This window comes from Xenia sp. Carnegie-2017, unplaced genomic scaffold, assembly GCF_021976095.1.
Source record: "Xenia sp. Carnegie-2017 unplaced genomic scaffold, XeniaSp_v1 HiC_scaffold_24, whole genome shotgun sequence".
Taxonomy (NCBI): Eukaryota; Metazoa; Cnidaria; class Anthozoa; order Malacalcyonacea; family Xeniidae; genus Xenia; species Xenia sp. Carnegie-2017.
The window spans coordinates 14,379,022-14,391,835 of NW_025813487.1; the positions used below are offsets into that span (position 1 = coordinate 14,379,022).

The 12,814-nt window shown below is 36.5% G+C and overlaps 1 protein-coding gene across 1 annotated transcript; it reads right to left on the bottom strand.

Annotated features, from left to right (window-relative positions):
* Nucleotides 1-308: 308 nt before the first annotated feature.
* LOC124452214 (disintegrin and metalloproteinase domain-containing protein 10-like) lies at nucleotides 309-10,824 on the bottom strand. Its single transcript, XM_047002796.1, is given in 17 exon segments — nucleotides 309-538; nucleotides 1,055-1,132; nucleotides 1,135-1,193; nucleotides 1,374-1,392; nucleotides 2,060-2,078; nucleotides 2,672-2,765; nucleotides 3,383-3,518; nucleotides 3,660-3,813; nucleotides 4,045-4,173; nucleotides 5,122-5,288; nucleotides 5,897-5,931; nucleotides 5,966-6,107; nucleotides 6,897-7,032; nucleotides 8,537-8,814; nucleotides 9,150-9,290; nucleotides 10,145-10,474; nucleotides 10,543-10,824. Coding segments are annotated over 17 exon segments (2,169 nt in total). The 5' UTR covers nucleotides 10,601-10,824; the 3' UTR covers nucleotides 309-344.
* Nucleotides 10,825-12,814: the final 1,990 nt, after the last annotated feature.

Here is a 12,814-nt window from a genome sequence, read left to right on the forward strand (position 1 = left end):
CTAAAGTTGAATTTCATGCACATTTACCTGGTAGCAGGCAAAATATACAATGCTGTTTCTCTAAATGAGTACAGCCCAAAGGACACCACTTAAGGTAAAAGTGATATTCAACGTGAGAATCAAATCGTTGCTTTCTGGGGATACTGAAGAATGCGAGAAGAAAAAAAATGGTCGCAAGCCTCTAAATAAATCACAATTCCTTGACTGACAATGATGACATAAACCTAGACATCTTGCAGAAATCATTCAATCTGGTTGATCGAGCGGGATTCCACCGAACACACAATGAAAATCGAGAAAGGGAAGAGAATAGTTGAAAATTTGTTCATGTGTGAGAATGACGACTATCGAGCACGTCGCCCGTTTTGTCGGCCGTGCGGGTTATTTCGGTCGCCCATCTCGATGTCGTACGGTGGGGGAGGCTCGTTGTTAACGAAACCTGGGTTACTGCGGGGATTACGACGTAAGGACATTGTCCTCGCCTTGGGTTTGTTTGGATTACTGCTCGGTGTGGCGACACTACAAACTTTGATGAAACCTACAGAATAACAGAAATATTGGTCAGAGTAAATCTTTCGAATCGAACTTGCAAATCTGCAAGTTGCTGTGGTAGTTGAAAACGTGTATCGCATCCTATAAGATGCCAAATGCATCACTACTTTCCTTCCTTTCAGTATATTTGTTGCGTTTTTCCGCAAGCAGCCGGGAAAAAATTACAATAACACCTGTGTAGTCTAGGGTCCTAGTGCTAACTATAGCTGCGTTATTTTCTTCAAACTTATTCGTTCAAACTGAAATTGCTCAAACATTCTAGTCTGTAAATACTGCAAAATGTCATAGGAGAAGTTAAAATTTTATACTTTTAAGTGTACATAAGGTTTTTGGACCAGGGTTTGCAGTTAGCTTCGAGCAAGGTGGCGCGGCTGCCTAGGATCCAAACATCTCACACTCGAGCACATTCCTTCATTTCTTCATGATAAAATAAGAAGTTTAAAAAACACTCAAAAAAAAAAGTCCGAATGGATGAGCCTAGATCCTTTGCAATGAAACTTACCAGCCATCAGTATAATAAGACCTAAGCCAATCAGAATGGTAGCCCACCAGTAATCTTTGACCCAGTCCACGAGATTCCCAATAGCGTCTCCTCGAAAATGAGATTCTTGATGCGTTCAAGTGGACCCTCGAGTCGACAGCTCGACATTTGCGAAGAATGTCACAATATCCTAGGAAGTTGTTGCACGGTACCAGGTAATAGATGCATTTTTCTTTACCAGTTTCTTCAAGAGGTGAACAGACGCCATTACTCATGCAGCAAAGCATGCATTGATTTTCCTTTTCAGTGCACTGGCATTCGCTCATGTTGTGTTTCAAACAACGCGAGCCCGTGCATTCCTGCGGAGGCAAAAAAAAAAACATTTAAAGATACGCATATTAATATCCGTTCTTATGAAGAAGTAAAGTTATCCATAAAAGAATCCATTTCAAAACACTGCTCCGTTTGACTTTAAATTTATGCTATAACACGCTTTGGAAAAGAATACTTCACAGACAGCTTAAGTAAAGATCGATGGCGGATTTGGGGTAGATCAAAATACATTGTAAAGCTCCTTTGAATTCAAAATAGTTGGTAAAATTTTCAATAGAATTTTAGAGCTAAAATACTGTCAATAGGATTTGCTCTAAAGTATATTAAAACTCAAGTAATGTTAATATTTTCATTAATGAGTTAATATAGTACAGGAAATTAAAATAGCCGTTTTCTAGGTGCTCTCACCCTTTGAAGCAAACACCTCTATCGCCATTACAGTCGGTGACATTGTCCATTTGGTCACAGTTGAGGACAGGGTAGCATTCATGGAACTTTAAAATTAAGGAATGAAACAGAGTATATGGTATCGCAAGGACGGCAATTGTAATTGTTTTGTACAAAAATTGCAAAGAACATTTTACAAGATGAAGATCGATGATACAGTTTATTCGTCATAAAGCATTTCATCTTTCCATAAAAAAACATGTTTACTGTTGTTTATCAGAATAGTCAATATGTGTTTACCTTAGCCTGTGAAAACCGATCTGAGCTCAACCAATCAAATCAATCAATGATCAATCAATCAAAGAGAATTTACAAATCAATCATGAATGCATTTCAGAGGAAAAATTTAAACGTTTGTTTTAACTTTGTCTGTTTCACATTATTCTTATTTCATAAAGAAATAAAAGATGCTTTTCGTGTTTGCACTCATATGCAAACCTCGGAAACGTTTGTGAGACTCTCGAGCATGTGCAACCCTCGACCTTCGGTGTTAGGCTCGTATACTGATCTGCTCTCGAGTTCTCCCAAAAGATCACCTCGGTTTGCAAAAGCCTGTGCAAAACACAGTAAACATTTTATATTTCTTAAATGAAGCGTATCACTAGATGAAAATGGAAAGATCCATTCTTCATTAGAATTTCATTTTCAGCGAAAAGAAACATGCTTTGATTACGTAAAGATGAGGCTATCTATTCATCAACGAATAACACTGATTCCCTCACCTAATTTTCTACAATACAAGGACAATATTGGGCGAACTATTATCTGACAAAGTCTGCACTTGGCTTTGTCTGTTTGCAAAATAATCAACGACATTATTGTTGGGTTCTCTATAAACAGAAGCGCGATAAAGGATACTTGCAACGCGTGTCCTCTATGCAATCTCCGTTTCGCATACGGTATCATTATTTTGAATTGGCATGAATCATTGCAACAGAGGCCTTGACTTGGACTAAAAGAAAAATACGATACAATGACTAATTAGAGAAAAATAGATATTTTATGTATAAGAGTTGGTTAATATGAATAGTAACGTTAATATGAAGGTAGAGACAGACTATTTTGATGTATGATAAGTGTTGGATATGATAAATAGTAAGGTATATGAAGGTACTTATGGATAATTTTAATGTATAATAAGGGTTGTTATGATAAATGGTAAGGTATGTGAAAGTACTAAAAAATTAAAACAGAGCTAGAATTCAGTTAGAATTTTGTAAAAGATAAAACAAAATGTGACCAGGTCATGAGTTACAACAAAAACTGTAGTGCTACATCAGAGTTACAAATAAAATGCTAACTTTGTCATATAAGCTTTAAGTAGGTCGTGTAGAAGCGCCTAAACAATGTGAGTAGCGTAAAACATTTTAGTTTGAGGAGCTGAAGGTTAGCTTGAAATACTGAAGCATTTGTGTAAGTAATGAACAAAAAAATTAAAACTCATTCCTAACATCAATGCTACTTTATGTTAACTTTTGTTTCATGGAATTAAAATCAGTGAATGTAGAAATTCTTCAGTAACAATATATACATGTGTTTATCACATTAAATTTAGTACTTCAATCCTACCTGCATTTGGCGTCTCCCTTTAGTTTACAGCTGTGTACTGTACCATTCGCGTGATTACAACAATTGTCATTGCAGTCATCGAAAAAACCACAGTCACATTCTTCGCCATCTTCCACCAAATTGTTGCCACAAATGGCTTCACGGTTTCTGACAAAAGATTGTTTACATGAAGTAGCGACCTACGTATATCCATCACAATACACACAAGACGCGTATACGCGTTAAGAGCAAGTGGATGAAATTAATGGCGAGTGGTAAAATCACAAATTTAACGTACGTTTGAAACAATCAGCTTTGGCGGCCAGGACAGGTGAAATGTAATCGATGCTGCACTTCGAGAATTTTCTGTTGTTAGGGTCAGTTCCTGACGTCGCCTTGGGAAACATGATGTAATTGCCACCAACCTGAGAACTGCATTCGGACGAGTCGTGCTGGTAAATATAATGGTTAAAAGTGAGTATGGAGTGAGGACTGCATTCGGACGAAGTCGTGCTGGTAAAATAATGGTTGAAAGTGAGTATGGAGTGAGGACTGCATTCGGACGAGTCGTGCTGGTAAAATAATGGTTGAAAGTGAGTATGGAGTGAGGACTGCATTTGGACGAGTCGTGCTGGTAAATATAATGGTTGAAAGTGAGTATGGAGTGAGGACTGCATTTGGACGAGTCGTGCTGGTAAATAAATGGGTTGAAAAGTGAGTATGGAGTGAGGACTGCATCCGGACGAGTCGTGCTGGTAAAAATAATGGTTGAAAGTGAGTATGGAGTGAGGACTGCATTCGGACGAGTCGTGCTGGTAAATATAATGGTTGAAAGTGAGTATGGAGTGAGGACTGCATTTGGACGAGTCGTGCTGGTAAATATAATGGTTGAAAGTGAGTATGGAGTAGAGGACTGCATTTGGACGAGTCGTGCTGAAATAAATATAATGGTTGAAAGTGAGTATGGAGTGAGGACTGCATTTGGACGAGTCGTGCTGGTAAAATAATGGTTGAAAGTGGTATGGAGTGAGGACTGCATTTGGACAAGTCGTGCTGGTAAAAATAATGGTTGAAAGTGAGTATGGAGAAGCATGAATACTAAGGTCTAACAGCGGGTTTCTCTAAATACAATTGAGTTGTGGAGATTAAATACAAAAGTTTAACAATTGGAATAGTGGAGATTACGCATTTTTCATATGCATTTCTCAAGAACTTAGCAAGTGCAAGTCGCCTGAAGTCGTTCTTAATAACTTAACGAATGCCTTTCCTCTAATGAATTTCCTACGCCATAGCAAATATCTTTCTTCTTAAATTGTTCCTATCAGTTCAACAAATACCATTCTCGTAATGTCTTTCGTAATAACAGTAAATGTCTTTCCTCTAATGTCGTTCCTACCAGCTCAAAAAATACCCTTCTCCTAATGTCTTTCCAAATAACTTCAAGAATGCCTTCAATCTAACATTGCTACACATTGTTTGACGCTTATCTTTCTACGAATACTGTTCCCAGTAGCTTTGCCCACCTTAACTCATACAAATAACAATAAAATCAGGAGGGGAGGGTAAAAATTTAAAAACAACTGCGGAGCTGTTCAATAGGAATTCCTTACTAAACCATTTAGTGGATGAGCGCATCGAAGTAATAACTGCGAAACGATATAAATGCACTGAATGTACACCGATAATACACATGCACTAAATGTACACCGATGTACACAGAAATCCCATGAAAATCACGGCCACAAATAATTAGCACAAACCTGAGCACCGAAATTGTGTCCGAGTTCATGAGCAAAAGTTATTTCTGAAACCCTAGAGGGAACTTGTTTGTTATAGTTGATGAAAGTCACCAATCCTGTGTTCAAAGTCTTTTTTCGTCCATCTTGGAAGAGTTTGGACGTTTCACAAATACCGCCAGCAACTCCTTCTGTAAAAAAAAACGCACAAAAAGTCAAAAAGGAAATTCTTGGAAAACATCTCAATAATTAGTTGATAGTTCTTTCGGGAAAATGAAATATGGTATGCTCGAGCATACAGAAATCACTACTATAACCTCGTCCCATGCAAGTGACGTTGACCAGTATCTCATTGTGATTGGTCAATTAGTGTTCGAGTGCAAAAGACGTTTCACTACGTGTTTGTAGATGTAGATCGTTCAATTTCGTAGAGTCCTGAGAAGGATTGCTGGTGTTGATGTTGACTGACGTTTTGACATCCTTAGCGGCATTCATCTTCAGAGGGAAGCGTCAATCACAGTCACGTGCCACATTCATTTACTAGAAACTGAAGATAACTACCGCTAAAGCAGTCGAAGCATTAGTCAACCCTAGCACCACATCCTTCCCAGCACTTTACTTACCTGGACGATCAACGTAGCGATATTCCGGCTTCAAAATTATTCGCATTATCAGACGTTCTACTCTCAAATAAATATAAATCAGCTAAACACACGAAAAAGCACACGTGAAAGTCACGTGACCAGTAAAACAAGATCAATGCTAAAGGAAGAACTTTCTATCTACAGTAGTTACGTACTTGGCTCTGCTACCAAGCCAAACCAAGAACGCCATCTTCGAAATCTCGATACGTGAACATGTGAGAGACAAAATCTGTTCCCATCTTTCGAACTGGTCGGCTCCAGCGATATGATATCCAAAACTTCTCAACGCCAATGAATTCCTGAGCATAAGGATTACCCGGTTTTGTTTCATCCTCCGTGTTATTTGCTCGCATGCGAAACCATATCCTGGTGAAACCAAATGAGAGCAGAGGTTTACAAGTGCAAAAGGATGGCGATAACTAACAAACTATTACATGTTTGTGGATGTAGATCCATGTATATTGTCGCATTTGACTCTGAAGATGACTCCTGCTAAGGTTGTCGAAACGTCGGTCAACAACAACAAAAACAGTCCTTCTCAGGACTCTACGAGCCTGGACAATCTACATTTACAAACATGCAACGATACTCCCGGGTTCAAACCATTTAGTTTATTACCAATCTTTTGCCGGTAATAAAAATGACAGAAGAAAACTGACAAAGATTGAGCAAACTATCAAAAAACCTTCAAAGACAATCACTATTACAAATTACGCATGTTGATCTTGTTTTTTATGGTCCTAATAATCCACTTTTAATCCTTCTAGTATAATAAAAAACATGTACTCCAAAAAGCATCATCTTGTAAGATTCGTGTTGTATTAGAGATACGATTGATAAGGCAAAGAGATGAGATTAATATAACTCGAATGTTGATTTTGCAAGATGCGGCTTTTTGAAGTATGTTTTTTAAATTGTCGGCTGGAAAAGATTATTGGACAAATTCTTATAACACAAATCCTTATAATCCATCCTACAACAGCATCAAACAGTTCTTGCTAATGTAATTAATATTATGTTAATGTAATTAAAATTATGTTAATGTATAGGAACGATATTAATGTAATAAGAATCATGTTTGGAATCATTTTAATGTAATTAAAATCATGTTTGGAATCATTTTAATGTAATAAGAATCATCTATGTATGTATTACCAGCTGTCGATTTTCCATTCACAACAAACTCCGTCTCCTTGTAAATTTTGTGAGCTGCCTGTACGTGTTTTGCCATCAATAAAAGAGCTCGTTCTTTTTCTCCACGCGCTCTGTTCTTCGTGAACAAATGATCAGCCTAAATGTGGCAGAATATACGTGTATACATTGAAAATGGACATAGAACGTTGAAAATGTCTGTAGGCCATTTATGTCCACACTATTTACGATAAGCTCACTATGACATTGTATGTTACTTGAAGATTGTCTACTCACCCGTAAATGAAGTTGGCAAATAAGCTGATTATTGGTTGTTGCTATGTTACTTGAAGATTATTGTCTACTCACCCGTAAATGAAGTTGGCAAATAAGTTGATTATTGGTTGTTGCTATGTTACTTGAAGATTATTGTCTGCTCACCCGTAAATGAAGTTGGCAAATAAGCTGATTATTGGTTGTTGCTATGTTACTTGAAGATTATTGTCTACTCACCGTAAATGAAGTTGGCAAATAAGCTGATTATTGGTTGTTGCTATGTTACTTGAAGATTAATGTCTACTCACCCATAAATGAAGTTGGCAAAATAAGCTGATTATTAGTTGTTGCTATGTTACTTGAAGATGTGTCTGCTCACCCCGTAAATGAAGTTGGCAAATAAGTTGATTATTGGTTGTTGCTATGTTACTTGAAGATTATTGTCTGCTCACCCGTAAATGAAGTTGGCAAATAAGTTGATTATTGGTTGTTGCTATGTTACTTGAAGATTATTGCCTGCTCACCCATAAATGAAGTTGGCAAATAAGTTGATTATTGGTTGTTGCTATGTTACTTGAAGATTATTGTCTGCTCACCCATAAATGAACTTGGCAAATAAGCTGATTATTGGTTGTTGCTATGTTACTTGAAGATTATTGTCTACTCACCCGTAAATGAAGTTGGCAAATAAGCTGATTATTGGTTGTTGCTATGTTACTTGAAGATTATTGTCTGCTCACCCGTAAATGAAGTTGGCAAATAAGCTGATTATTGGTTGTTGCTATGTTACTTGAAGATTATTGTCTGCTCACCCATAAATGAAGTTGGCAAATAAGTTGATTATTGGTTGTTGCTATGTTACTTGAAGATTATTGTCTGCTCACCCGTAAATGAAGTTGGCAAATAAGCTGATTATTGGTTGTTGCTATGTTACTTGAAGATTATTGTCTGCTCACCCGTAAATGAAGTTGGCAAATAAGCTGATTATTGGTTGTTGCTATGTTACTTGAAGATTAATGTCTACTCACCCGTAAATGAAGTTGGCAAATAAGCTGATTATTGGTTGTTGCTATGTTACTTGAAGATTATTGTCTGCTCACCCGTAAATGAAGTTGGCAAATAAGCTGATTATTGGTTGTTGCTATGTTACTTGAAGATTATTGTCTGCTCACCCGTAAATGAAGTTGGCAAATAAGCTGATTATTGGTTGTTGCTATGTTACTTGAAGATTAATGTCTACTCACGTAGAAATGAAGTTGGCAAATAAGCTGATTATTGGTTGTTGCTATGTTACTTGAAGATTATTGTCTGCTCACCCGTAAATGAAGTTGGCAAATAAGCTGATTATTGGTTGTTGCTATGTTACTTGAAGATTATTGTCTACTCACCCGTAAATGAAGTTGGCAAATAAGTTTATTATTGGTTGTTGCTCTTTTGTGGCGATGATGGACTTTCTCCACATCTTCTTGGTAAACACCTTGAGGCACTTCTCTGGCTTTCTCCATCCAGTTTCTTGTTTTGTCGCTGAGATCAACATTGCTGCCATATGCATACGGGTAGTTAAGGTCAGAGGCCTTGTAGATTACAGAATGAAAATTCTTCTTGTCTTGAAAGTGGTCTAAACTGGGCTCAATGTGATATTCGGTCTTCAAGTTTATCTGAAAATCTCACTTTGCCTTCAAACAAACCATTGTGAATAAAACCCATGAACGAATGAGTGGGGTGGCCTACAAAGAATGTTTTATTTTGCATAATATTCAAAATATTCATGAGAGTTGGTCAGATAGTTCAAACATCCATAACAAGCAAGTTTTTGTGAACCGTTCAAAAGTTTGCAAAAATGCCATGGTTCTTCTAGTTTTTCTATAAAAATCATTTATCACCCCTCATATAAGAGCTAAAAACAATTCAGGAAGGGAACTTTAACAGGAAACCTAGTGCATGTAGCGCTCATCAAAATGTTAACAATTTTTGGACTAAATTACTTTCTCCCCAACTTACCTTCAGCATGGCCCTTGTAAACCTTACTCGGATCAAATTCCGGGTCCACATCCAAATCTGGAGCAAATATTGTTGTGTCTCGTTTCAATCGTAAATTGAACTTCCTATGAACAATACATGCATAAGATTTGATGCGGTAAACTTTGGAGGAAGGGCACAAAAAACGATGAAGTGTTTTACAAAGACTACAGTAATGAATGGAGAGCTATGTATATTTGAAAAGTCCACAAAATTAATCTCATCGAATTAAATAGTCTTTTATAAATCTCTTTAAAAGTTTAGAAATAAGAGTAATTCTTAAAAGGAGAATGACATGACCATATGAGATTCATTCTCTTGTATTCATTTGGACATTGGCAATATAAAAACAAAAATACAATAACCAAATTACAACTTTGCAATAGTAAATAGTTTATTTTTCCCACCAAAAGCTTTTATAGATAATAGCAATCATGAATAATTGGGGTAAAATAGCAGCAGCCGTTTGAATATATACTTTAACAATTTCATAAGCATACATAAGGTCAGATGCTGGAACTGGTTTTCACTCGCATATAACAGTCATTGGCAAAGGCAAGATTATTACAATGCAAATTATTTGTCAAAATTATTATTCATTTATTTGGAAAATTAATTCCATTTATTGTTTTTCCCTTGATTGAACACAAAATTATTTGCATTGTGGGAGTATAACGAACTGGCTTGCGATAATTAATTTGATGTGCCATTGTACCTTTGAGGAAAACGTAATATTTCAAAATAAAATTACAATATTGACAACAAAACAAAAAAAACAATACTTGTGATACCTGGGCAACTCGCTCCCTCATGAGGAAGCAACCCAGATAGTTGACAACTTTCTCACGTTTGAATAATTTGGTTGACTCGGCAACATAAGTTTGAAAACTATTATTTCACTTTGTTTTATTTGTAAACCAGAATCCAATAAAACATCCACCGCTTGTTTTTTTTCATTTGCATAAAAATGAACCTTTACCGATTCTCTTTCGTTGCGTCGTAAAGAAAACACGATAAGTCGAGAACCACAATGTTTACATATGCACATAGCTTAACAGAGACTGTGGGAGAGTCGGTTTTGAATTTATATATTACCATTTGTATGAATAGATTCTGACAGCCTGAGTAATTTTTGAAACAGAGCGAATAAAAAGATATGAAAACGCACCTTCCGTGAGCCTTGAAGTTGAAATGAAGGATACTTTCATCGCTCAACGAACGACGAACTCTATGATGTTGACTGTCGAGTAGATGTCTATTATAGTTTAGCGGTTCGTAATGTGAAACAAATTCGTTCAAGCGCTCACCTAGAAGTAGAAATAAAATAAGAATTTACAAAAACAAAATATACAGTACCACAATACCATATACCCACCGCAAACGCAGTTCACAACGGACAAAACAAGACTCGCGAGCAGCATCAAGTCCGACATATTAGACCCAATTTAATATGCCCAAGTATACGAATGTTGGCAAACAGGAACTGTTCGGCCCAATATATAAGTAGTCAAAAGCAAATTTATCCTTTAGTACATATGAAAGCTTTTCATGGGATAGTCAAACTTGTTGGATAGTAATGACACTTTAATACTTGAATTTTTCTTTGTTTACTTCTTGTTGGAAACCATTCCCAAAGTCAAAGTTATTATAAATGGCAAAAAAAGCTTAGTCATTGGCTATGACTGATGACTAAAGCCCACACGAGTATGTAATTACGTCACTTAAACACAAGTTACAGCACTTGAGGCTAAATATTGGCTGTTTCGTCGGGAATGTATTATAAAATTTACTCGTTTCAGAGGCTTTCTAGTGACCAATTTTAACTGCTCGTCAAAATCCAAGGATTAATTGTAAAATTGAATGAGAAATTTACAGAATCACGAAAATCTTGCTCATCGACAGGGCAGTCACAGAAACCTCGAAATTTCTGGCATTGTGGGAGGCAACACAACATAATGGGCAATACTAACAGGGGGTGTTTACATGAATCCGGAATGACTTTCAATCCCGATCGAAACGTGATGTGTCCGTGTTTACTTACTCGAACCACATAATACCCATGCCACATGCGTGCTTCGTCATTAATCACAATATCATTCCAGAATGAAACTCAATTCGCGTTTACATGAGATAACAAGTAAATTTCGATCCGGAATAAAACTAGGAATGAACTCGATCCGGATCGAGTTGTGACTCATTCGGATTCATGTAAACATGCAATAGGATTTCTTTTAAAGTGGAATGAGTTCATTCCGGATCGAAACTCATTCCGGATTCATGTAAACACCCCCTTAATACAGAGTAATTTCAACATAGGCGATGTAAGTATCAAATTAAAGCATTTCACAGAATTACACTTACATAGTACAATTGACTGTCACACCTAACAATTTAAATATTTCCCAATTTAAAATTCCTCTCCACCTACGTGACAAGAATGACGATATTCACAAAATTTGTTTTGCAAAATTAAAAACTCAAAATTTAAACCTCGTTAAAATACAGACACCCTTCAAGTTTTCGCTAACCAGACGTGAATATGTCTGAGGATCGACAATCTTGCGAAATCATTGTGGTTTCAATAGTTCCATTCACATCCCAGTTTCCAAAGTCAACCCACACGATTTCCTTGGGATGCGTCCAGATATATTAGCCAACATCCCGATTGCCCGACTTATATTTAAGCATCGCAAATCGTAGCAAGGGAAAAGTAAAAAAGTAGTAATAAAAAAAAAAGCGACTAGTTAAAGTCGTTTTAAGTAGACGTTGAAGTGGAATAAAACACATTCCCAAAAACAAAGACATCTTCCAAACTAAGATACGAGTAATGGGGAAAAAAAGCAAGACAAAATTACTCAATTAGCGACGTTTTGATTCTATTTCGGAATGATTGCGTCATGTTTTCATTATTCATATAACTTTGTATCTTGAGGTTTCAAGATGTCAAGTTTGTTTGTCTGGGTGTGTTTCATCCTATGTAAAGTTACGAAATTTTCCACTGGGAAACATTCAAGTAGAAGTTAAACATAACTACAAATCTAAAAAAAAACAATTGGAAACAAACACGATAACGAACTCTATCACGCGTGACATTGAAAAGGTAACAATGTTTGCGCATGCGTAACAATGATTAGAAATGTAACGGTGACGTCATACACACATTTCAAATTACGATTTATTTTACCGAAGACTATAATTTTCTTTATTATTATATAACTATGTAAACGTTTTTTTAATCCTTTTAGCCCATGATGTGATGGTATTTCTATTTCGTGCAGGTTAAAAATTAACTACGATCTAACACGTTAAATACACTCTCACGTGACCATTGCGATCAGAGAAAAACAAGCTCCATTACTAACAGAGTTTTCTTCCTTTTTCAGGGGGAGAGGGTGGGTTGTGTTGCCTTAACTACCAACGGCAGTGAATTCATGTTTAGGCAAAATAAATGACAGGTGGCTTGCAGCCAATCCGCAATGAGCCCAAAGACAAGGAGATTATCGATTATCGTCATGTTTTTGTAAAGCGAGGTAAATTATTTGAAAACTTCAATCAACATGGTGACCGTTGAAATTCAAAATGCATTGGCTATGAATTTCGAAGAAAAAATCTGCCCAGTCTATAGGTGGATTGCAACCATTCCCCTA